Below are 26,030 nucleotides of genomic sequence, written 5' to 3' on the forward strand. Positions count from 1 at the left end.
CAGTCCCCGCAGGAGGCCTTTTGCCTTTTGGTAGGCCGTCATTATGAATAAGAATTTGTTCTTAACTGACTTGCCTAGTTAAATAAAGGTTAGATAAATATAATACAAACTTAAGGGCTGCCTTGGCTCCCATCCAGGAGGTCTCACTAATTAAACTGAACTGGAGTCATGAGCGGCTTTCATCGACAGGTTTAAAAAAGAGAGATAACGAATTAGGTTTGATTTTGTTTCATGTGCGGGTCATTGACTGGAGTTCATGCAACACCACACTCACCAGACACACACAAACCTATCCAAGGTTCTCTCCCCTTGCGATTGATCAAATCGAACTGAATGATTGCAATAGTAAAGGTGGATATGTTTCTTTAGAACATGGATTGACCGCAGACTGCACACATGATCATATATACTGAACAAAAATATAAATGCAACAAGTGCTGGTCCCATGTTTCATGTGCTGAAATAAAGGATCCCAGAAATGTTCCATGCGCACAAAAGCTTATTTCTCTCAAATCAAATTTTCTGCACAAATTTGTTTACATCCCTGTTGGTGAGCATTTCTCCTTTGCCAAGATAATCTATCCACCTGACAGGTGTGGCATATCCTGACAGGTGTGGCATGGTCACTCTAAAATGTGAAGTTTTGTCACACAACAAAATGATACAGATGTTTCAAGTTTTGAGGGCGCGTGCAATTGGCATGCTGACTGCAGGAATGTCCACCCGAGCTGTTGCCAGAGAATTGAATGTTCATTTTCAAAAAATCTATCAAAAGCCGACCTCCAACGTGATTTTAGAGAATTTGGCAGTACGTCCAACCGGACTCACAACAGCAGACCACGTGTAACCATGGCAGCCCAGGACCTCCACATCAACATTCACCTGCACGATCATCTGAGACCAGCCACTGGGACAGCTGATGAAATTTAGGAGTATTTCTGTCTTTAAAAAAGCGCTTTTGTGGGGAAAAACTTCTTCTGATTGGCTGGGCACGGCTCCAAAGTGGGTGGGCCTATGCCCTCCCAGGCCCACCCATGGCTGTGCCCCTGCCCAGTCATGTGAAATCCATAGCTTAGGGCCCAATGAATTTATTACAATTAACTGATTTACCTATACAGTTGAAGTCGGAAGTTTACATATACTTAGGTTGGAGTCATTAAAACTCGATTTTTTCAACCCCCCCTCACATTTCTTGTTAACAAACTATAGTTTTGGCAAGTCGGTTAGGATATCCACTTTGTGCATGATACAAGTCATTTTTACAAAAATTGTTTACAAGACAGATTATTTAACTTATAATTCACTGTATCACAATTCCAATGGGACAGAAGGTTACATACACTAAGTTGACTGAGCCTTTAAACAGCTTGGAAAATTCCAGAAAATGATGTCATGGCTTTAGAAGCTTGTGATAGGCTAATTTACATCATTTGAGTCAATTGGAGGTGTACCTGTGGATATATTTCAAGACCTACCTTCAACCTCATTGACTCATTGGGAAAATCAAAACAAATCAGCCAAGACCTCCACAAATTGTAGACCTCCACAAGTCTGGTTCATCCTTGGGAGCAATTTCCAAACGGCTGAAGGTACCACGCTCATCTGTACAAACAATAGTACGCAAGTATAAACACCGTGGGACCACACAGCCGTCATACCACTCATGAAGGAGACGCATTCTGTCTCAAAGAGATGAACGCAGTTTGGTGCAAAAAGTGAAAATCAATCCCAGAACAACAGCATATGACCTTGTGAAAATGCTGGAGAAAACAGGCACAAAATTATCTATATCCACAGTAAAACAAGCCCTATATCGACATAACCTGAATGGCAGCACAGCAAGGAAGAAGCCACTGCTCCAAAACTGCCAGAAAAAGCTAGACTACGGTTTGCAACTGCACATGAGGACAAAGATCGTACTTTTTTGAGAAATGTCCTCTGGTCTGATGAAAAAAATAGAACTGTTTGGCCATAATGACCATCATTATGTTTGGAGAAAAAAGAGGGAGGCTTGCAAGCCGAAGACCACCATCCTGACCGTGAATCACGGGGTTGGCAGCATCATGTTTTGGGGTGCTTTGCTGCAGGAGAGACTGGTGCACTTCACAAAATAGATGGCATCATGAGGGAGAAAAATTATGTGGATATATTGAAACAACATCTCAAGACATCAGTCAGGAAGTTAAAGCTTGGTCGCAAGTGGGTCTTCCAAATGAACAATGACCTCAAGCATACTTCCAAAGTTGTGGCAAAATGGCTTTAGGACAACAAAGTCAAGGTATTGGAGTGGCCATTACAAAGCCCTGACCTCAATCCTATATAACCTAAATTTGTGGGCAAGAACTGAAAAAGCATGTGCGAGCAAGGAGGCCTACAAACCTGACTCAGTTACACCAGCTCTGTCAGGAGGAATGGGCAAAAATTCACCCAACTTATTGTGGGAAGCTTGTGGAAGGCTACCTAAAACGTTTGACGTAAGTTAATCAATTTAAAGGCAATGCTACCAAATACCAATTGAGTGTATTTAAACTTCTGACCCACTGGGAATGTGATGAAAGAAATAAAAGCTGAAATAAATTATTATCTCTACTATTATTCTGACATTTTACATTCTTAAAATAAAGCGGTGATCCTAACTGACCTAAGACAGGGAATTTTATCAAGTATTAAATGTCAGGATTTGGGAAAAACTGAGTTTCAATGTATTTGGCTAAGGTGTATGTAAATGTCTGACTTCAACTGTATGAACTGTAACGCAGTAAAATTGTTGAAATTGTTCCATGTTGCATTCATATTTTTGTTCAGTATGGTATCGTCTCTCACACACAGCATAGACAGGTCAAAGAATCAACCTACTTGATCACATGAGTAAGGATTGAGACGTTTCCTCCAAACATTAACGTACCTAAAAGGCCATTTTGGAAGTGCTAGTGCTTCGTTCTACATTTCCTCGTCTACCCATCTCCCCTGTCATTACAGCACAATTATGCTGGATGATCATTGGCATTTCTTGATGGCGTTGTCAGACTGTCAACAGTGGTCAAAACTGTTCCCGGTGGAGCCGGTGAAATGGGTTGGGAAGGATGTTCCAGGCCATGAAACAGATGTGTATCCCCTGCAGTTACATTATATTTAATCAGGCAAAGCACCAAGGTGCCATTTCCGCCCCACTGAGCTGCAGTATAAGTGAAAATGGCCATAGGCTGGCGAGGACCCAGAGCGTATATCACAGAGCCCGAGCTGTCAAAGCAGTCAGTACTGCAAAGATCAGAGAGATGTCAGCTAATTGCCTACTAATTACCCAGTAAATTGTCTAATTAAGCTAGATGCTTAATTAGGGGTACGCCTAGAATAGCAGGCAGTGGTTGGTGAATGGATTCATTCCCGTTGTTGTGTCTCTTTGGGTGGTAGCTAGGTGGTATAGATAGGAAACTGTCATTGATAGGCAGAAGAAACAGGGGTAAGTGTGAGATGCACTGCAGAGATATGGAAAGGCAGAGGATGGCAGGGCTGAGAAACAATAATAGATATTGTTTGCTCTAACCAATAATATGAAATACTGTATGTGTATCTCAAATTAGCTATTGCAAACTACAAGTGTCACAAAGGCCGCCCTCAGAAGGTAACAATAATGTGGAATTAGCTCTGCACTCATAGTCATCAAGAACTCAAGAACTCCCATCAAGAACTCCCTCATACTCTAGAATTAACATATACTTCTCAGTCATAGGTAGCAAGAACTCCCTCATACTCAATAATGAAAACGTACCTTACACTATGTCAGGATTTACCATCCGTTACCACCTCCGCCTGGTTGTTTAAATGTATAACGTATCCTTATTCGTATTTAATTCAACTTGACCCCTTAAGGTTTTTCATTTCTGGTGGTGGGATCTCAGTGTTGTTCTTCAGTCAACCATCCGGGCTTCTAGATGTCATCACTATTTATAGCTAAGCCTCTCCCATCTGTACTGTCCGTCTGCTGCCTGCTCTTCATCAGACGTGAGCAGTGAGCATCTTCCCACTCTGTCCCTGATGGCCGCATGTGTCCAGAAGGCAGAAGGAGGCGGGAAATCGATACAGGGCCAGAGACTAGGCGGCCATCTTCCTGAAATTAGTGCCAATTTGTTATGTGTGATCTCATAGGGGATGCAGTGTGGGTGGCTCCTCCCCCTCCCAGAGGCTTTTGCTGCTGGTGTAGCACAGGTATTCAGGTACAGGCCAGAGTAACTCCATAGCGTTACCTAAATACACAGAAGAAAATGTGTTCGTACTCACACACACACCACAGAATTAGGCATCTCAATTGATTCCACTACAAGCACTGTGTATTAGGATCTTGTTGAAACGAAACTAGCGCCTTTCTTGCCTTGTCAAAATAGGGCCTTTTATGCAAGGGTCACTTTTTCCATGTCCCTGAAAACTGAAGAGTTAAATCGCTTTGTTTGCTAATTAAAACAACTGTCTGGCAGCTGAACCCTGTCTCATAGTTTATGTGTGAAACTTAAATCAGTATAAGAAAAGCAGGTCTAAATTTACAGATGAGAGATTTATGTAATTGGTCATTCTATGTTTGTGAAAGTCTGCCTACTTACCAGTGTGTGGGAAGATCTTTATAGATGTCAAAACTTTATAGATTTACAGTCACAAAAAAACTTTTTAATGCTTGTCTATTACCAGTGGGTGTTATTTTTATGAGTTTAGCCTTCTTTTTTCACGAGAAGCTAATTTATTGCCTGGTTGCTTGTTGTTTGTGGTAATTGTGTGAAGCTCATTATTTGCATCACATGAATAAAAAAAAAAACAAGAATCATGTCGATCTTGGTTTACTATTCTCAGGACAAACTTACCAATCTCGTGAGACACAAACTTTGTTGACGTGGTTTTTGAAGTGTCGTTCTGATGTTTACCTTCTGAGGGGTTGATTTCAGCAATGTTATTTATTCTTCTCAAGTCAGCATGCGTTCATTCTGTCTGTGTTATCTATGACCACTTAGTCCCTTTGGCAAGGGCACTTATACTTCTCTTGCAGTCATTTTCAAATGACTTAGTACTTCAATGGGATATCACTTTTCAACAGTAAAAGTAAAACAATCGCCGGAGGCCATTTTTCATTGTTTAAATTGCCCATGATATGTCTCTGTTTATAACACCGTTAGGGAAGTAGGTCACAAAATGACATTTTCACTCAAAGTACACTCTCGTTGTTATTGTTGCTACCTTTTAGTTTTGCATCGTGTTTGGCAAGAAAACGCTTCATATTATATGTGAAGCTCAATTGTACACTTTCAGCACTTAGGCATTCCTAGATGCATTTATTTGCCTATAGTTACCAAATATATGAATATCTCAAGAATATTTCCAAAATGAGCCAAAAAAGTTTGAAACACAGGGAGCATGAATGCATCTCCCAGAGTGATAAAGGGACTGATTTTAAAAGATGACAATTTTAGGTCATACCCAAGACATGCCTTTTCAGGCACTGAAAGCTGCTGCGCTGTAGTGGCTCTGATTGAAAGAGAAAAACGAGATATTGAAAGCAATTTGCCATAGCCCTTAGGAACTCTGTTCTCTGCCCAGACCGTGAGTATGCATGCCTCTCCCTCTAAACGGAACTTACAGGGTCATGAAACCACTTAAGATGACAAATGGGAGGAGGATTAGATTCAGATTGTTTATGAAAAATGCATAGATCAAAGTGGCAAATAGAAAGAAAAGAAAAACCTCTAAGTAAATTAACACGCAGGTCACTTGCCCTGTCTGGACCAAAGAAATCAGAACAAAGTAGGTAGAATCACCTCCCAATATATTATATGCCTGCTGCCCTCCCTCTAATGTCACATAGAATAAAATGGCTTAACATTCAATCGAGGGTCATGGTGATTAACCTACAGATAGAACATGGTGGCACCAGAGCTATAGCTGAAGGTATGATTGAGCTGTGGGATGTTCCATTTGGTCTTCTTGACCCGGCTGGCAAGTCAGCCACCAGCACAGGGCAGGACAGGGCAACAAGTGGACTACTAAAAACATCTGCCAAGAGAGGTCGAGAAGAAAGAGAGGGATTTAAACTCGCCATGAAGAGTGAGAGAGAGAGAGAGAGAGGGAGGGAGCGGGAAGCAGGGAGAGGGTGAGTAAGGGAAAGAGAGAGGGGTGAGAGGGGGGAAAGGGAAGGATTTAAACTCGCCATGAAGAGTAGGAGAGAGGGAGAGAAAAAAAAGAGAGGGAGGGAGCGGGGAGAGGGGGAGAGAGAGAGGGGTGAGGGGGGAAAGAGAGGGATTTAAATTCACCATGAAGAGTAGGAGAGAGAGAGAGAAAAAGGAGTGAGGGAGGTAGAGAGAGAGGTAGAGAGAGGTAGAGGTAGAGAGAGGGGTAGAGGGAGAGAGAGAGAGGTAGAGGTAAAGAGAGAGGTAGAGGGAGAGGTAGAGAGAGAGGTAGAGAGAAAGGGAGAGGGAGGTAGAGAGAGAGAGGGGGAGAGGTAGAGAGGGAGGGAGAGATAGAGAATTGTTCACTTACTAGCATCCACCACCACCCCCGGCCACGTACATCCCTCCCTCCGGCGATAATGATGGATGTAGTAATAGAGATAATTGTGGTCGAATGGTTTCTGTGTCAGCTTTAAAAATAGCCAGGGCCGCACGGTGTGCAACTGAAAAACGTATATTTTTATTTTTTCTCTATCTCTCTCCATCATTCTCTCTCTCGCTTCTCCTCCCTGCAGAAAGAAAGAATAGTGTCTTGAGGGAAGAGACCATGTAACTAACCGCTGTTCGGTAATCACCTGGAATGTGCCTTCTCATGGCCGACGGCCAATCTTTGGTTGTCTCTGTGTTGGAGGAGCTAGAGCCGTGGCTGTGATGTCTGAGCACTCTTTATCACGTCTGTTCATAAAGGTGCTAGGTTGTGGGGATTGATTAGTTGACCTGGACTGTTGTGATAGCCCAATGGTTAGCAGAAAACCAGACACAAAGGACCCGTTAACCTATAGCATCTAAATCCTTGTTGAGGACAATAATACATGTGGATTGGTGGTAAATAGTCTGGCCACCCGGATTAATCAAATACCATTTGATTTGATTTGATGTTGTTACAGAGATTACTGGCCATGTTTTCTTCACAGGTGCATGTATTACGTGGTGGTGGTGTGTGTGAGTGTGTGTGTGTGCGTGGTTGCGCGTGCGTGTGCGTGGTACTGTAGCCTAGCCTATGTGTTTTGGAGTTATGGATTACTTTACTATTTGATGTGATTGATTCCGTATGTGCAAACGCACCGAACCCTTCACCCATCATCCTGTATTTGTTCATCGAAAGACGTGGCTCCCACGTCTGTCCAGAGCTTTATCTAATCTCATTCGTATTCCTTTCTACTCGCCGACTTCAAACAATTTGTCCTGACTTGTCTTGCACTTCATCAGGGTTAGCTAGCGAGGAGCTGCCTTCATAGTTGACTGAACTCACAGTGCAGCGCTGAGCTAAATCCTTCAAACATTGCCCTGTGGATAAAGCCCAGCTATTAGCAGTGAACACAGCAGATGTCACAGGGAAACAAATGCGTGATCACAATGAATTCTACTGTTGGCTGTGACGCTCTCTTGAATTTTTGCCACGATAGCATTCGTTTAGGAGTTTAGGATTCTAAACCTATTGCAGATTGTGTCTGCATTACTTTCTATCACTAAAGATACTACATAAACCAAATATCATTACATCTATTAGTGTGTTATTATTGCAATTGTTTGATGTGGGCTCGTTTTTTTATTCAATTATGCAAATTGGTTTCTACTAATTGGTAATAGTAACCAGAGCAGAATGAAACATCTTCAAAAATCAATGTCTCCGTGGTGAATTTATAAGTAACTGTATATCATGAATATGAGTGGTGCTTCTTTAGATTCAACAGCTCTTCTCATTGGCTTTGAATCAAACATGACATTCAGATTCACAATTGAAGCCAGCATTTTTTAAGTGACATTATAGTTATCAAATATTGACCATGCACCTCCCTCTTATTCATAAGATGTAATGTCATGTTGTTCATGCAGCTGAGTCATGTTAGCAGGTGATTTTGTTGACCAATTGGCCTGACAAGGAAAAACTCTGAGCTCTATGGTGGAAATTACAAGATTATGTTATAATGCTGTTATTGCATCAAATGGTTGTTTTATGAAACAGAATAAGGGGTTGTTAGAATGCTCATCTGTGTGTGTTCTACTGAGGATGGGCCTCTAGAAGATTTACAATGTATTTGGGTGACACCGCATTCCAGAACATGAGTTAATGTTTCTGTACTGGGGTACCAGGGAGAGATGGCTCCAGTATGGAGTTGGGGGACAGACCCTGGTCTTTACACAATGAGAACTGTTTTTACAGCAGATACTGTCTGCTGTGAATTATAAGTATCTTTCATGCAAATCTTAACCTTGTGACCCATTCCATACATCTGTTGTTTGTCATGTAGACTGAAGGAGGATGGACTTTGCTATAAAATGCTGTGGCTATAACCAGCTCGTTGAGTTCTCAGTGATCACCTCCAGGGGTGCAGTAATTAAATAATAAAGTTGATTGTTTTGAAGAAATCTAAAAGGCTCTCCTTTTGATTACAATAATTCCACCACAGCCCGAATTATACTGAACGGTTATAGCCAGGAAAAAATCCTGACTCTCATGGTAATGGATCAATCTCGCTCGTTCCATCACTGGCCTGACCTAACAAAACAGTCAGCTATTTTGTTTCTTGGAGCGTCATTTCTCTCATTAATATGATTCTTCCCACAGGACCTGGTGACTAATGTTTCTCCCCGTATCGTGCGTGGCACCACGTCAGGTCATGTGTTCGGCCCTGGACAGGGCTCCTTCCTCAACATCGAACTGATCAGTGAGAAGACGGCTGCCTACTGGTGCCAGGGTGTCAAAGAGCTGAAGAAAGACTTTCCCAAGAATGTGAGTTCACTCTTTTCCACAGATACCATTTCACATCTATTGGAACCGATTTGTGCTACGATACTCTCACATAGTCTTTTCAGCTTTCTTCCAGTAACAACTTTGGTGGATGCGTAACCAGGCCAGCACAGTACAGCTCAGTTTAGCTTGGTTAGGTTCTGTAGTTTACTATTTGAAGACTCAACCAATCTTTTTCAGCTAAATAAATGTCACTCAAACGTTTATTTAGTCCAGAATGAATTACAGTGAAAAATGCAGTGAGCCTGTCTCATTGAACATAATACCCACCTCCTCAGGGATTATTTGTGTTTCCTGTAGGGGTATTTACTGTATATCCATGTCAGACTGTCCCATTTAGTCTACAGTGATTACACGGTATTACACTGCTGTGCTTCTACACCAAGCTCAGGTCCAGAAATCCTCTTCACAATTGATCTCTTCCGACCTTCATCCTCCTGTTATTTCCTTTACCTGGTTGCCAGAGCCCATCGCCTTGTTCCATCCTCCCCAAATTACTTACCAATGCAGTAAAACATAAATATGTAGTTCCCATTGAGAGACATCCATTATTTTTTTTTCATTGATTTCAGGGAGGTCAAGGCCATTCTCCCTCCCCCATTATTCCCATTCATTATTCCTGTTTTCCTCTACGCTCATCTTCAACATGACGTGACCTTGTGGGTTGCCATCCTCGGTCCACCTGTGTTGCTTTGAAGGGGCCTTGGTGAAGGCAGAGCCAAACTCATCCCAGCGCGTGCCTCCCGGAGGTTAAAGGTCACCGGCGTATTCCGCTCGGCAAAATGAATACTCAGAGAAGGGGAGTGATTAATAACAAAAGCCCTCCCCAAATGATGTGAAATTGTAGGGGCTGGGGAGATTGAGACACCTCTCCCTTGCGGGGACTGATTGAGACTGTGGAGTGGAGTGGTCTGTGTGTGTGTGTGTGTGTGTGTGTGTGTGTGTGTGTGTGTGTGTGTGTGTGTGTGTGTGTGTGTGTGTGTGTGTGTGTGTGTGTGTGTGTGTGTGTGTGTGTGTGTGTGTGTGTGTGTGTGTGTCAGGTTTTACAGGCAGCGGGCATGCCTGTAATAATGCTGCACCTGAGGAATGGAATTGTAAAAAAGGGAAGAGAAAGAGAGACTACCAGGGAAACATAGGGACAAATTGACAGAAAGAAAGGGAGAGAGAGAGAGGGAGAGGGAGCAGGAGGGAGACAGAATAAAGGGAGAAAGAGGGAGCGGGAAGAAAGTGAAAAGGTGCAGCCCCATCCTCCCCTCTTCTAATATCTCCATATCAGCGGTGATTGACAGTTGCCGTGTTGCCAGGGGTCCCTGGAGAGGCAGTGTAGAGGGTGTTGGTGGATGGGCTCACTTACTCACACTACTCCATTATTAAAGAGATAACAGGAGGATCCCCCTGCTAGGCTCGGCTCTGCTCCTCGCAGACAGACAGGCAGACGGACAGACAGGCAAGCCAGCGGATGGACGGACAAACAGACACACACATGCCCCACTATCGCTGCAATTCACTCTGCCCCTGTAAACCGCCTCCTCGGGATGGGGTCCAGCTAGAACGGTTCTACTGCCGTGCACACCACCTGTCAGTCTGTCTGTCGGCACGTCTGCATGTACGTTTGTCTGTCTTGTCCCTTTCCTTCTGTCTTCAAACAATGTGTGTAGATACTAAAGACGTTTTCACCAACAATAGTCTGGACACTGTACGTAGCATGTGCCACTTGAGAGTGGATCAGGGGGAGAAACGTAGCATTGTTTGCTATTCATTTCCACTTCAACTGGCCCGTAATCAATATTTGCAGTTCAGTAGCCGACTCCCATGGTAAAGAGGATGAAGGGTTATCACAAGTCTCCAACGATACGGACATGGAAAGATGCAGGATCTATAAAATCAAACACACACTTACATCACAGGCAGGCATGTCCCTCTGTGCATTGTGGACACATCAGCCTATTTGTGTCTTTTAAAATCAGGAGCAATGAAAGGGAGAGTTATATCTCCCCTACTTTATGGGTAGATTATAGTTTCCACAACAGGACTGAGGACCGTTGAGGATTGAGTGCGGAGGACTGATGGGCGAAAGACACATTATATTGTTCCTCTGTTATTCTCTCAGATGTTTGTGTAGTCTTTGAAACCACTATGTGTTCTCAGGCTCTCAGACAAGATAAGGCACAGCAGGTGAAATCACAGTTGTTACTTGCCCTCTCTCTCTCTTTCTCTCTCCCTCTCTTTCTCTCTCTCTCTCCCTTTCTCTCTCTTAATCTCTCTCTCTCGTTCTTTCTCTCTTTCTCTGTCTCTCTCTCTCTCTTTTTCAGATTGTCATCTCGAGCATCATGTGTGGTTACAACAAAGCCGACTGGGTTGAGCTTACTAAAATGGCAGAGGTGAGTCCATTTTGTGTTGTCTGTTGGTTCAGAATATAACCTGACTTTACAGGGCTGGACTTCAAGAAAGAGTCAAGAAAGTGAGTGTTCAATTTGATCCATTCACATTCTTTTGGGCCAACTGTTTTGTACCAAACAAATGGATTTAAATTAGTTCCTTTGTCTTCTCTAAAAACATGCATGTCAATATGTTTAAAAAAAAATGCTTTAACAGATACCTTAAAGAATATCACTCTGAAATAGACCGGCATCCATATTCATGGCTTAAAGCCTCATTGGTCTCTTTGAGAAAAAGCAGCTTCTTACATTAAATTTGCATTAGATAGCATCGGATTTACGTCTCAGAGGCAACAGAAACCCACTGTGCTCACAAACTGAGGAATAAATCATAAAACTATTTTTTGTGTTCTTTTTCTCCTCAGATGTGGACGTTTGCCTCTGAAATCTATCGTTTCGCCTATCGTTCCTTCTCAGCTTCGCTCTGTCACTTCACATAGCCCTATTGAACTCGTGGTTATTGATGTGAAACCAACACTGTTGTGTTTGCATCAGGCATGCTAAAACCACTGTGATGATTGATAATGGTAGTAGTAGTGGCATAGTATTTCATAGCTAGGGAATGGTATTTACAGTTTTTCTCAATCTCATACAAACATTTTTTGGAACAATGTTGTCGATCTTCCAAACAGAGTTCACAAGCAGGGGGAGAGAGAGAGAGAGATAAAGAGAGGGAGAGAGGGGGAGAGAGAGAGAGAAAGAGAACAAGCGAGAGATGGGGGAGAGAGATTGAGAGGGGGAGAGAACGAGGGAGAGAGTAAGGGAGAGGGAGAGGGACTAAATTATAGAGAGAGAGAGAAGAGAGAGAGTATGTGAGAGAGAGAGAGATAGCCCTATTGAACTAATGGTTATTGATGTGAAACCTTGAAAAAGAAAAGTAGAGCCTCACAATCTAGGAGCTCAGATGCAATAACTGAATATCAAAGTTTTGACAGCCAAGTTGTCTTCACCAGGGTATAGAGACAAACACTGCAGGTCTCTAGTTTATATAGACTTTAAAAGGACATTTTGTACATAATGTTGCCGCTACTGTCTCTTATGACCGAAAATAACTTCTGGAAATCAGGACTGAGATTACTCACCACGGGCAGGCAGAATCCCTTTTTCTTCCTTTAACGAGTCTGACTAGCCCGACGCAAATGATATACTGCTTTCTCGGGAACAGGCCCAGATCTCTGTGATTTGCGTGAAGAGGACGCGATGTAAAAGGGGCCAGAGGGCAGGCTGCCTTCTGAGAATTCGTAAGCAATTGAATAAACCCCCACTTCCTTCCATTCTGCTAGCAAACGTGCAATCTTTGGAAAATAAAATCGATGACCTATGCGGAAGATTAACCTGTTGCGACGAGCAATCCCGTATCCGGGAGCGTAATTATAGCCTCAAGCTCATTACCATAACGCAACGTTAACTATTCATGAAAATCGCAAATGAAATGAAATAAATATATTGGCTCACAAGCTTAGCCTTTTGTTAACAACACTGTCATCTCAGATATTCAAAAAATGCTTTTCAACCATAGCTACACAAGCATTTGTGTAAGAGTATTGATAGCTAGCATAGCATTAAAACTAGCATTCAGCAGGCAACATTTTCACAAAAACAAGAAAAGCATAAAAAAAAAATCATTTACCTTTGAAGAACGTCGGATGTTTTCAATGAGGAGACTCTCAGTTAGATAGCAAATGTTCAGTTTTTCCAAAAAGATTATTTGTGTAGGAGAAATCGCTCCGTTTTGTTCATCACGTTTGGCTAAGAAAAAAGAAAAGAAAATTCAGTCATCACAACGCAAACTTTTTTCCAAATTAACTCCATAATATCGACAGAAACATGGCAAACGTTATTTAGAATCAATCCTCAAGGTGTTTTTCACATATCTATTCGATGATAAGTCACTCGTGGCAGTTTGGTTTCTCCTCTGTTCAAAATGGAACAATGCACGCACCTGGAGATTACGCAATAGTTTCGACGGAGGACACCGAGCGGACACCTGGTAAATGTAGTCTGGACTATGTATTTTTGTAAATAACAGCTGGTGCATGATATGTAAGGAAGACTCAAGCTATTGCTCACCTGAGGTAGAGTATCTCATGATAAGCTGTAGACCACACTATCTACCTAGAGAGTTTCCATCTGTATTTTTCGTAGCTGTGTACATACCACCACAGACTGAGGCTGGCACTAAGACAGCATTGAATGAGCTGTATTCCGCTGTAAACAAACAAGAAAACGCTCACCCAGAGGCGGCGCTCTTAGTAGCCGGGGACTTTAATGCAGGGAAACTTAAATCTGGTTTACCAAATTTCTATCAGCATGTTAAATGTGCAACCAGAGGGAAAAAACTCTGAAACACCTTTACTCCACACATAGAGATGCATACAAAGCTCTTCCTCGCCCTCCATTTGACAAATCTGACCATAATTCTATCCTCCTGATTCCTGCTTACAAGCAAAAATTTAAGCAGGAAGCACCAGTGACTAGATCCATAAAAAGTGGTCAGATGAAGCAGATGCTAAGCTACATGACTGTTTTGCTAGCAGAGACTGGAATATGTTTCGGGATTCCTCCAATGATATTGAGGAGTACACCACATCAGTCATTGGCTTCATCAATAAGCACATCGTCCCCATATTACAGACTACAAAGAGAAGCACACCCGAGAGCTGCCCAGTGACACGAGCCTACCAGATGAGCTAAACTACTTCTATGCTCGCTTCGAGGCAAATAACACTGAAACATGCATGAGAGCACCAGCTGTTCCGGAAGACTGTGTGATCACACTCTCTGCAGCTGATGTGAGTAAGACCTTTAAACAGGTCAAGATTCACAAGGCCGCAGGGTCAGACAGATTACCAGGACGTGTACTGCGATCATGCGCTGACCTTCTGGCAAGTGTCTTCACTGACATTTTCAACCTCTCCCTGTCCGAGTCTGTAATACCAGCATGTTTCAAGCAGACCACCATAGTGCCTGTGCCCAAGACCACTAAAGTAACCTTCCTAAAGTACTACTGACCAGTAGCACTCATGTCTGTAGCCATGAAGTGCTTTGAAAGACTGATCATGGCTCACATCAACACCATTATCCCAGAAACCCTAGACCCACTCCAATTTGCATACCGCACCAACATATCCACAGATGATACAATCTCTATTGCACTCCACACTGCCCTTTTCCACTTGGGCAAAAAGAACACCTATCTAAGAATGCTATTAATTGACTACCTCTCAGCGTTCAACACTGTAGTGCCCTCAAAGCTCATCAATAAGCTAAGGACCCTGGGACTAAACACCTCTCTCTGCAACTGGATCCTTGGACTTCTTGAAGGGCCGCCCCCAGGTGATAAAGGTAGGTAACAACACATCTGCCACACTGATCCTCAACACAGGGGCACCTCAGGGGTGCATGCTCAGTCCCCTCCCGTACTCCCTGTTCACTCAGGACTGCACGGCCAGGCATGACTCCAACACCATCCTTAAGTTTGCCGATAACACAACAGTGGTAGGCCTGACCACTGACAATGACGAGACAGCCTATAGGGAGGAGGTCAGAGACAACAACCTCTCACTCAAGATGATCAAGACAAAGGAGATGATTGTGGACTACAGGAAAAAGAGGACCGAGCACGCCCCCATTCTCATCGACCGTGCTGCAGTGGAGTAGGTTGAGAGCTTCAAGTTCCTTGGTGTCCACATCATCAACAATCTAGCATGGTCCAAGCACACCAAGAAAGTTGTGAAGAGGGGACGACAAAACATATTCCCCCCAGGAGAGTGAAAAGATTTGGCATGGGTCCTCAGATCCTCAAAAGGATAATTATACAGCTGCACATTGAGAGCATCCTGGTTACATCACTGCCATGTATGGCAACTGCTCGGTCTCCGACCTCAAGGCACTACAAAGGGTAGTGTGAACAGCCCAGTACATCACTGGGGCCAAGCTTCCTGCCATGCAGGACCTCTATACCAGGCGGTGTCAGAGGATGGCCCTAAAAATTGTCAAAGACTCCAGCCACCCTAGTCTTACACTATTCTCTCTGCTACCACACAGCAAGTGGTACCGGAGCGCCAAGTCTAGGTCCAAGAGGCTTCTAAACAGCTTCTACCTCCAAGCCATAAGATTCCTGAACATCTAATCAAATGGCTACCCAGACTATTTGCATCGCCCCCCCTCCCCTTCCCCCTCTTTTACACCGCTGCTACTCTCTGTTATAATCTATGCATAGTCACTTTAATAACTCTGCCTAAATGTACATATTACCTCAACTGACCGGTGCCCCCGCACATTGACTCTGTACCAGTACCCCCCTGTATATAGTCTCGCTATTGTTATTTTACTGCTGCTCTTTAATTACTTTTATTTCTTATTCTTATTATTCTTAGAGAGAGTAAGGAAGAGAGGTCAATAGTAATGGAGAGAGAGAGAGAAAGAGAGATAAAGAGAGAGAGAGAGAGTAATGGAGAGAGGGAATAAATCATAAAATGTTTTTTCATTTCTTCTGTCGTTCCTTTGCTCTGTCACCTCACATAGCCCTATTGAACTCATGGTTATTGATGTGAAACCAACACTGTTGTGTTTGCATCAGGAAGCGCTAAAAACATTGTGATCATTGATGATAGTAGTAGTAGTAGTGGCATAGTATTTCATTGCTAGGGAATGGTATTTACAGTTTATCTCAATCACATACAAGCATTTTTTGGAACAATGTTTCAAACAGAGTTCATTTTTATCCAATGTAAAAAAAAAAATTAGGGAGAGGGGAGGGAGAATTTGAGTGAGTGAGTGAGTGAGTGAGTGAGTGAGTGAGTGAGTGAGTGAGTGAGTGAGTGAGTGAGTGAGTGAGTGAGTGAGTGAGTGAGGGAGGGAGGGGGAGGGAGGGAGGGAGATGGAGAAAGATGAGCGAGAGAAGGGGAGGAAGAGAGTAAGGGAGAGAGTGAGAGAGAAAGGAGAGAGAGAGAGTAAGGGAGAGAGTGAGGGGAGAGTGAGAGAGAAAGGAGAGAGATAGAGAGAGAGAGAGTAAGGGAGAGAGTGAGGGGAGAGTGAGAGAGAAAGGAGAGAGATAGAGAGAGAGAGAGAGTAAGGGAGAGAGTAAGGGAGAGAGTGAGAGAGAAAGGAGAGAGATAGAGAGAGAGAGGGTAAGGGAGAGAGAGGGGAGAGTGAGAGAGAAAGGAGAGAGATAGAGAGAGAGAGAGTAAGGGAGAGAGTAAGGGAGAGAGTGAGAGAGAAAGGAGAGAGATAGAGAGAGAGAGGGTAAGGGAGAGAGAGGGGAGAGTGAGAGAGAAAGGAGAGAGAGAGAGTAAGGGAGTGTAAGAAAGAGAAAGAAAGAAATCATAACAACAACAAAAAATGTTATTCATTTTCTCCTCCGATGTGGATGTTTGCCTCTGAAATCTATCTTTTATTCTATCGTTCCTTCACAGCTTTGCTCTGTCACCTCACATAACCCTATTGAACTCATGGTTATTGATGTGAAACCAACACTGTTGTGTTTGCATCAGGCATGCTAAATCCACTGTGGTGATTGATAATGGTAGTAGTAGTGGCACAGTATTTCATTGCTAGGGAATGGTGTTTGTGGCTCGATTCGGTCTTATGTAGCAAAATTTGAAATTGTGTTTTTTGGATAAAAGTACAGACTCGGAGCTAGAAAATGGTATATCATACACTACAGTTGAGGAACAATGGGAAAGTAATTCTGCTTTGAAAGTTAATAAACTTGTAACTTCACTTTTTATCTACACCCATTCAACCTTTGCCCCGGATTCACATGAGGCATGTACCAAACAACCAACGATTTCAAGACTAAAGGCTGGTTTATAATATGTCTATTGACAGTTGTCGCAATGACATCAAGAACATTCTATTATCGTCTGACATCAAACGTATCGTTGTCCTTATGAAAAAGTATAAATACATGACACCAGCAGCCTGGTGGTCCAAAATAGCATATCTAGTGTATTTTAACACCAATGAACTATATTAATGAATGTAGTACTGTATATGTCAACCTAGCAAACCATGCAACTAAAAGCAACCTTCTAAACTATCTTTGGGTTCGTTTCTAGCTTGTTAGCTATCTAGCTAATGTTAAGTTGGCTGGCTTGCCAGTTCAAATAATGACAATATCATATAGCTGACAACATCTTCACTTTCACTCATTTGCCTTCATTATTACAGGAAAATAAACTCACAAAAGATCATTATTTACAAGTTAATGGCGAGCCAATTACAGAAAATAATTTATGGTTGTGAGTGTGACGAAACAAAAGCAGGACATTCTTCCGGAGAATTTTTAGAACTTGGATACTGTCTGGCCTAATGTTATATCCTAATTTGACTTTGGTGCAGGTCATATTCTTCACATTACTGTCTCTGGTAAACACATACTACATCAAATAAAATCTAAGTTTATTTGTCACATGCACAGGATACAGAAGGTGTAGTGAATTGGTTCCTTGCATAGTGGAGTCTTTAGTTTAAACATGTAGCTAGCTAGCTAAAGAATCCCAACTCATAACGTTACTACATTGCATGAATCTGCAGGTAGCTAACCAACCAGGTTCAATCCAGGTTCAATCCCCAATTTACAATTGGCTCGTTCATCCCCGTCCTCTCCCCTGTAACTATTCCCCAGGTTGGTGCTGTAAATGAGAACGTGTTTTCAGTCAATTTACTTGGTAAAATAACGGTAAAATAAAAAATAAAAATGTTAGCTAGCTAGATAGCTAGCTAAATAATTAACCATAATCCCAACTCATAACATTACTACCCTGCATGAATCTGCAGGTAGCTTACCAATGTTAGCGAGCTAATATTAGGCTGACTAGTAATGCAAATGGCTCTGAGATACGAATAATATTAATACACAGTTCATACACATAACATTATCTAGCGAGCCAGCCAGCTAACAGTATGCTTTAATAACTTAAAATGAAAACAAATTTCTGACAAAATTAGAAATGTATCATATCTGATTTCAAAACTTGGTCCTTCAGAAAGTTTAGAGCAACACTTATGCAGTTCTACTACGTGATATATATTTTTTTAAACGCTGCGTTAGAAAGGATTACCTACACATACTGACCAGCTCATGTTATAAACAAAAGCGTGCTACATGGCTGACCAATCTGACCTCATCTCTTGGCATGTCCAGCCCATCCATTATCTCTGCCAATCATGGCTAGCGGGAAGGTTCCTGACTTTTTCCGTGACTAAACCAACTAGGCTCGCAATTTACCAATTGTATTTGTATTTACAGATGGCATACAAGTTTTTTGTTAAGGCACATGATAGTTCACATGTTCCAGAATGTATTTCTGACAAAAAACGCATTTAGATTTATTTTTTAACGTTATGTTCAAATGCCTCTCCTGTGAAGTGATGACTTGCCACATACGCCTAGTTTCCTGAAACGACACGAGTCACATTGTAATGTGTGCACTGGGAGTCGGGAAGAAAGTTCTGTGAGCGAATCATTTCATAAATAAATGAAAACATAATACAAAACAAGAAACACGAACAACGCACAAACATGAAACTGAAACAGAAACAATTACGGCTGGGGAAGAAACCAAAGGGAGTGACATATATAAGGAAGATAATCAGGGAAGTGATGAACTCAATTTTCAAACAGAGTTCACAAGACATAGAACTCTGTGGCCTTTGGCAAAACAGTAAATGCGTTTTCAAAATGTTGTTGATTTCTCTCAATATAAATACATTCATCAAAACCATATAATATAATAAAAATTGCAAGTACATTAATCGAAAGAACAAGATTGGTTGTCTTAACCTGTTGCGACGAGCAATCCCGTATCCGGGATCCTATTTATAGCCTCAAGTTCATTACCATAACTATTCATGAAAATCGCAAATGAAATGAAATAAATATATTTGCTCTCAAGCTTAGCCTTTTGTTAACCTGTTGCCTCTACTCGGGACGCTTGCGTCCCAACTAGAGCTCTGGAAATGCAAATGCGCTACGCTAAATGCTAATAGTATTAGTTAAAACTCAAAAGTTCATTAAAATACACATGCAGGGTATCGAATTAAAGCTACACTCGTTGTGAATCCAGGCAACAAGTCAGATTTTTAAAATGCTTTTCGGCGAAAGCATGAGAAGCTATTATCTGATAGCATGTAACACCCAAAAAGACCCACAGGGGACGTAAACAAAATAATTAGCATTTCGGCGTTACACAAACCGCACAATAAAATAGAAAACATTCATTACCTTTCACCATCTTCTTTGTTGGCACTCCTAGATGTCCCATAAACACTATTTGGGTCTTTATTTCGATTAAATCGGTCCATATAAAGCCTAGATATCGTTATATGTAGACTGTGTGATAAACGAAAAAAACATCGTTTCAAAACGTAACGTCATTTTTTAAAATTCAAAAAGTCGACGATAAACTTTCACAAAACACTTCGAAATACGTTTGTAATGCAACTTTAGGTATTAGTAAACGTTAATAAGCGATAAAATTCATCAGGAGGCGATGTAAAGATCATTAGCTGTCCGTCTGGAAAAATGTCCGGCTAGAAACTCAACGAAAATATCCGGTCCTAGACCATAGGAGATACGGTGCCCTGCATGTGTTTGACCAAGAAAAAACTCGAAGGGAAATGACAAGACTCTAGACACCGTGTGGAAGCTGTAGGTACTGCAACCTCAGTCAATTAATTGTGGTTCACCTTTATCAATGGGTTCAAGTAGCGCATGGATATATTTTCCCATTTTCAGTGATAAGTTTTTCCTGTGCTTTTCGATGTAAATGCCGTTCTGGTAAAGCCACAGCAGTGATTTAACCAGTTTTATAAACGTCTGAGTGTTTTCTATCCACACAGACTAAGCAAATGCATATACTATATTCCTGGCATGAGTAGCAGGGCGCTGAAATGTTGCGCGATTTTTAACAGAATGTTCAAAAAAGTAGAGGGTCGACTTAAGAGGTTAACAACACTGTCATCTCAGATTTTCAAAATATGCTTTTGAACCATAGCTAAACAAGCATGTGTGTAAGAGTATTGATAGCCTAGCATAGCATTAAGCCTAGCATTGAGCATGCAACATTTTCACAAAAACAAGAAAAGCATTCAAATAAAATCATTTACCTTTGAAGAACTTCAGATGTTTTCAATGAGGAGACTCTCAGTTAGATAGAAAATGTTCAGTTTTTCCAAAAATATTATTTGTGTAGGACAAATCGCTCCGTTTTGTTCATCACGTTTGAGTAAGAAAAAACCCGAAAATTAAGTCATTACAACACAAACTTTTTTCCAAATTAACTCCATAATATCGACAGAAACATGGCAAACGTTGTTTAGAATCAATCCTCAAGGTGTTTTTCACATACCCTACACTCGATCCCTCCGATGTCAACAACTACAGACCAGTATCCCTTCTTTCTTTTCTCTCCAAAACTCTTGAACGTGCCGTCCTTGGCCAGCTCTCCCGCTATCTCTCTCAGAATGACCTTCTTGATCCAAATCAGTCAGATTTCAAGACTAGTCATTCAACTGAGACTGCTCTTCTCTGTATCACGGAGGCGCTCCGCACTGCTAAAGCTAACTCTCTCTCCTCTGCTCTCATTCTTCTAGACCTATCGGCTGCCTTCGATACTGTGAACCATCAGATCCTCCTCTCCACCCTCTCCGAGTTGGGCATCTCCGGCGCGGCCCACGCTTGGATTGCGTCCTACCTGACAGGTCGCTCCTACCAGGTGGCGTGGCGAGAATCCGTCTCCTCATCACGTGCTCTCACCACTGGTGTCCCCCAGGGCTCTGTTCTAGGCCCTCTCCTATTCTCGCTATACACCAAGTCACTTGGCTCTGTCATAACCTCACATGGTCTCTCCTATCATTGCTATGCAGACGACACACAATTAATCTTCTCCTTTCCCCCTTCTGATGACCAGGTGGCGAATCGCATCTCTGCATGTCTGGCAGACATATCAGTGTGGATGACGGATCACCACCTCAAGCTGAACCTCGGCAAGACGGAGCTGCTCTTCCTCCCGGGGAAGGACTGCCCGTTCCATGATCTCGCCATCACGGTTGACAACTCCATTGTGTCCTCCTCCCAGAGCGCTAAGAACCTTGGCGTGATCCTGGACAACACCCTGTCGTTCTCAACTAACATCAAGGCGGTGGCCCGTTCCTGTAGGTTCATGCTCTACAACATCCGCAGAGTACGACCCTGCCTCACACAGGAAGCGGCGCAGGTCCTAATCCAGGCACTTGTCATCTCCCGTCTGGATTACTGCAACTCGCTGTTGGCTGGGCTCCCTGCCTGTGCCATTAAACCCCTACAACTCATCCAGAACGCCGCAGCCCGTCTGGTGTTCAACCTTCCCAAGTTCTCTCACGTCACCCCGCTCCTCCGCTCTCTCACTGGCTTCCAGTTGAAGCTCGCATCCGCTACAAGACCATGGTGCTTGCCTACGGAGCTGTGAGGGGAACGGCACCTCAGTACCTCCAGGCTCTGATCAGGCCCTACACCCAAACAAGGGCACTGCGTTCATCCACCTCTGGCCTGCTCGCCTCCCTACCACTGAGGAAGTACAGTTCCCGCTCAGCCCAGTCAAAACTGTTCGCTGCTCTGGCCCCCCAATGGTGGAACAAACTCCCTCACGACGCCAGGACAGCGGAGTCAATCACCACCTTCCGGAGACACCTGAAACCCCACCTCTTTAAGGAATACCTAGGATAGGATAAAGTAATCCTTCTCACCCCCCTTAAAAGATTTAGATGCACTATTGTAAAGTGGCTGTTCCACTGGATGTCATAAGGTGAATGCACCAATTTGTAAGTCGCTCTGGATAAGAGCGTCTGCTAAATGACTTAAATGTAATGTAAAATGTATGTATTCAATACAAAGGCTGGTTTGCTATTTCTTTTGTAGGTTTTCCACATTTTGTTTACGTTACAGCCTTATTCTAAAATTGATTAAATAGTTTTTTCCCTTATCAACCTACACACAATACCCCATAATGACAAAGCAAAAACAGGATTTCTCTGTACTTTGCTCCATTCATCTTTCCCCCAATCCTGACAAGTCTCCCTGGATCTGCCACTGAAAAACATCCCTACAGCATGATGCTGCCACCACCATGCTTCACTGTTGTCACGACTTCCGCCAAGGTCGGTCCCTCTCCTTGTTCGGGCGGCGTTTGGTGGTCGGCGTCACCGGCCTTCTAGCCATCGCCGATCCACTCTTCATTTGTCTTTGTTTTACACACCTGGTCTCAATTCCCCAATTACATGTTTATTATGTAACCCTCTGTTTTCCCCATGGTTTTTGGGCGTGATTGTTTTATGTATGTTCGGTCCGTTATTGTGGGCTCGGTATTACGACATGTTATTGGAATATTTGAGTAAAGTTACTTGTGTTACGCATCTCTGCTGTCCTGTGCCAGACTCCTCTGCACCAGCTACACCCAGACTATTACAACCGTAGGGATGGTTCCAGGTTTTCTCCAGACGTGGCGCTTAGCATTCAGGCCAAAGAGTTCAATTCTTGGATTCATCAGACCAGAGAATCTTGTTTCTCACGGTCTGATAGACTTTACGTGCCTTTTGGCAAACTCCAAGCGGGCTGTCATTTGCCTTTTACTCAGGAATGGCTTTCGTCTGGTCACTCTACCATAAAAGCCTGACTAGTGGAGTGCTGCAGAGATGGTAGTCCTTCTGTAAGGTTCTCCCATATTCACAGAAGAACCCTGGAGCTCTGTCAGAGTGACCAAGGGGTTCTTTGTCACCTCCCTGACCAAGGCCCTTCTCCCCCGATTGCTCAGTTTGGACGGACGGCTAGCTCTAGGAAGAGTCTTGGTGGTTCCTAACTTCTTCCATTTAAGAATGATGGATGGCCACTGTGTTTTTGGGGACCTTCAACGCTGCAGACATTTTTTGGTACCCTTCCGCAAATCTGTGCCTCGACACAATCCTGTCTCAGAGCTCTATGGATAATTCCTTGGTCATGGCTTGGTTTTTGCTCTGACATGCACTGTCAACTGTGGGACCTTATATAGACAGGTGTGTGCCTTTCCAAATTATATCCAATTAATTGAATTTACCACAGGTGGACTCCAATCAAGTTGTAGAAACATCTCAAGGATGATCAATGGAAACAGGATGCACCTGAGCTCAATTTTGAGTCTCACAGCAGAGGGTCGGAATACTTATGTAAATAATGTATTTCTGTTTTTGCAAACATTTCTAAAAACCTGTTTTCGCTTTTTCATTTAGGTTGTATTGTGTGTAGATTGATGAGGAATTGTTTAATTTAATGCATTTTAGAATAAGGCTGTAACAATATGTGGAAAAAGTCAAGGGATCTAAATACTTACCGAAGGCACTGTACAGGCCTTAATCCACACCTAAGTAAAGCTTAGAAGGTCACAGTGTTGAATCTGATGACTTAGGAGTAACCCAACTTCAATCTCTGCATGCCCCTAATATTATAAAAAATGCAAACAATTAGACAGTCCCCAATGCCTAGATCTTTCCATATATTGTACATAGTGTGATACTGACGGGGTGATTTAGAATTTTGTGCAGTAGCATTTACTGATACTACTGCACTGGAAACAGAGAACATAATTTCACACGTTTCTCTTCTGGTGAAAACAATGTTCTGTGAACCAAACACTTAACAGTGAATTTTGTGTTCACCGAGAACATTTGTATTTCAAGTTTTGCTAAATGTGGTCTAAGATATGCAAGTCAGGTACTAAGGCAAGATCAGAAGTTCTGAAAATGTATTTGAGCATTTGATCATCGCCGTTCCGTTGTACGTCTCAACACAGATCCAACAATTGCTTGTATGTGATTGAGAAAAACTGTAACGGATGGATTCCCTCCAACATGGGACTGTTAGCTAGCTATAAAGCATGTGACATCCTACAGAGGTGAGTTATGCCTATCATGGCCAGACTCTTACTCCTGGTGAGGCTGTTGCTAACCACTAGAGCTTATGGTCTGGTAAGGGGCTGTACTGTTGCCAGTAGGCCTCAGATATTCTCCAACAAGACTTACTCAAACTGTCTTTCAGCTTTGAGTCTCTCCAACTGAAGAGGCCTTTATTAATGTCAGCCTTGAATTCATTCAAAAATGCTTTTTATTTTCCCAGATGAATTGTCTATCAAAGCAGCCTTGATGTGATAACATTTTCGATAGTGAGGGCAAGTTTAGCTTTGATCAAGCTGGGGTACTTAAACTCTGTCGAAGTTAACGTCAGCCCTAATAAATGAGCTGTGTGTGTGTGCGTGTGCGTGTGCGTGTGTGTGTGTGTGTGTGTGTGTGTGCGTGCGTGCATGTTGAGGCCTCTGGCTCTGAAGTGGAGCGTATCTGCAGAGCCCTGAGATGTTCACAGGCAAAATGAGATACACCTGCTCTCACAGACAAACATAAACAGACACACACACACACACACCGTCCATCATTCTGGACAGCTTAAACTTAATGTGTAAAGATGAAGAGCAGTGAATCAGAGCCTTTCAGAGAACTCAACGTAGATGTACTGTGTGACACCAGACAGTAGGGCTCACTTGTGCCAATGGGGAAACGTTTGTTAATTCAGTGGTAACTGTCTTTGTACGCCAAGGTCACATGTGAGCAGGACCAAGGCAGTCGTACTCCCTGACGAAGACGAGTTCTAAAATCTTGATTTCCATTCGACATGCCATACAAATAAAAGCATTTTAATGATACGAGGAGTGCCTTGGTCCTCTTTGTTTTTTGATGACCAATGAACCCCTTTTACCAAAGAGCACTTTCTATCTCCCAAGCCATACTATTGTGCACCCTAGCAGCGCTTCCCTTCCTTCTATTGTCTTGGTTATTAGAATGTTGATGTCTAGTGTTTAGCACTATCCAAGGCTGTCTGATGCCATTTACATTGACTGGCGCAATCAGGTGAGCTCACGGCCACAGGGTGTACTAACTAGTCAACATTAATGACTTAGTGTATGTGGAAATGTTAGGGATGGCAGGCGATCAAATGATGCAGATATGCTGTCTTTCACACAATTATTTTTGGCATGAGCAAGTCCATAAGAACAGTCAATGTTTTATGTTTGCCTGAACGATGACCCACAGGTATACAGACTTTGTTACTCATTGCCCTCCGTTTTCAAAAATATGCCCTCCCCACAGAGAAAGATGAAAGCACGCTTTTAGGAAATCCGCCAGCCCCTTTTAGGAAAACTGTCCTCTCTCCTCTGCTTTTTGGCTCAATACATTCCCCTCTCCCATCCATTTAGCTTAATTAACCATGGAGTTTAGTTTGAGGTCCATACGACCAACATGCCCCCCCACCTCTCCTGAAAGCTGACTATGATAAATAGCTATATCCAGCTATCCAACCACTCTCTCCCCCTTCTCCTTTAGAATGGCTAAAACCCTTATTATTCATTCTTGCTCTCTAATGGCTGTCAGTTGTGAGGAAGGCCATAGATTGTGGTGGCCTGACATTCAGCAGGCATGCTGGATGGGACTGAGAAATAAAGGGTCTCTGGAAATCGTCCCGATGCTTCCGCCATTTTGATTCATTGTCAGAACGCTTCTCCACAGTGTAATTGCCTGTTGAATGCCTTATTTCTTACTCTCCTTCCTCCCATGAACCACCGCTACCCA

The 26,030-nt window shown here is 42.8% G+C and overlaps 1 protein-coding gene across 1 annotated transcript in view; it reads left to right on the forward strand.

The window, feature by feature from the left end:
• dpydb (dihydropyrimidine dehydrogenase b) overlaps positions 1–26,030 on the forward strand; it is a 129,327-nt gene that overhangs the window by 76,971 nt on the left and 26,326 nt on the right. Inside the window, exons 15-16 of the mRNA XM_065013343.1 lie at positions 8,776–8,940; positions 11,271–11,339. Of these exons, the coding sequence (XP_064869415.1) occupies positions 8,776–8,940; positions 11,271–11,339 (234 nt within the window). The remainder of the gene's footprint in view (positions 1–8,775; positions 8,941–11,270; positions 11,340–26,030) is intronic.

This window comes from Oncorhynchus nerka, linkage group LG9b, assembly GCF_034236695.1.
Source record: "Oncorhynchus nerka isolate Pitt River linkage group LG9b, Oner_Uvic_2.0, whole genome shotgun sequence".
Lineage (NCBI taxonomy): Eukaryota > Metazoa > Chordata > Actinopteri > Salmoniformes > Salmonidae > Oncorhynchus > Oncorhynchus nerka.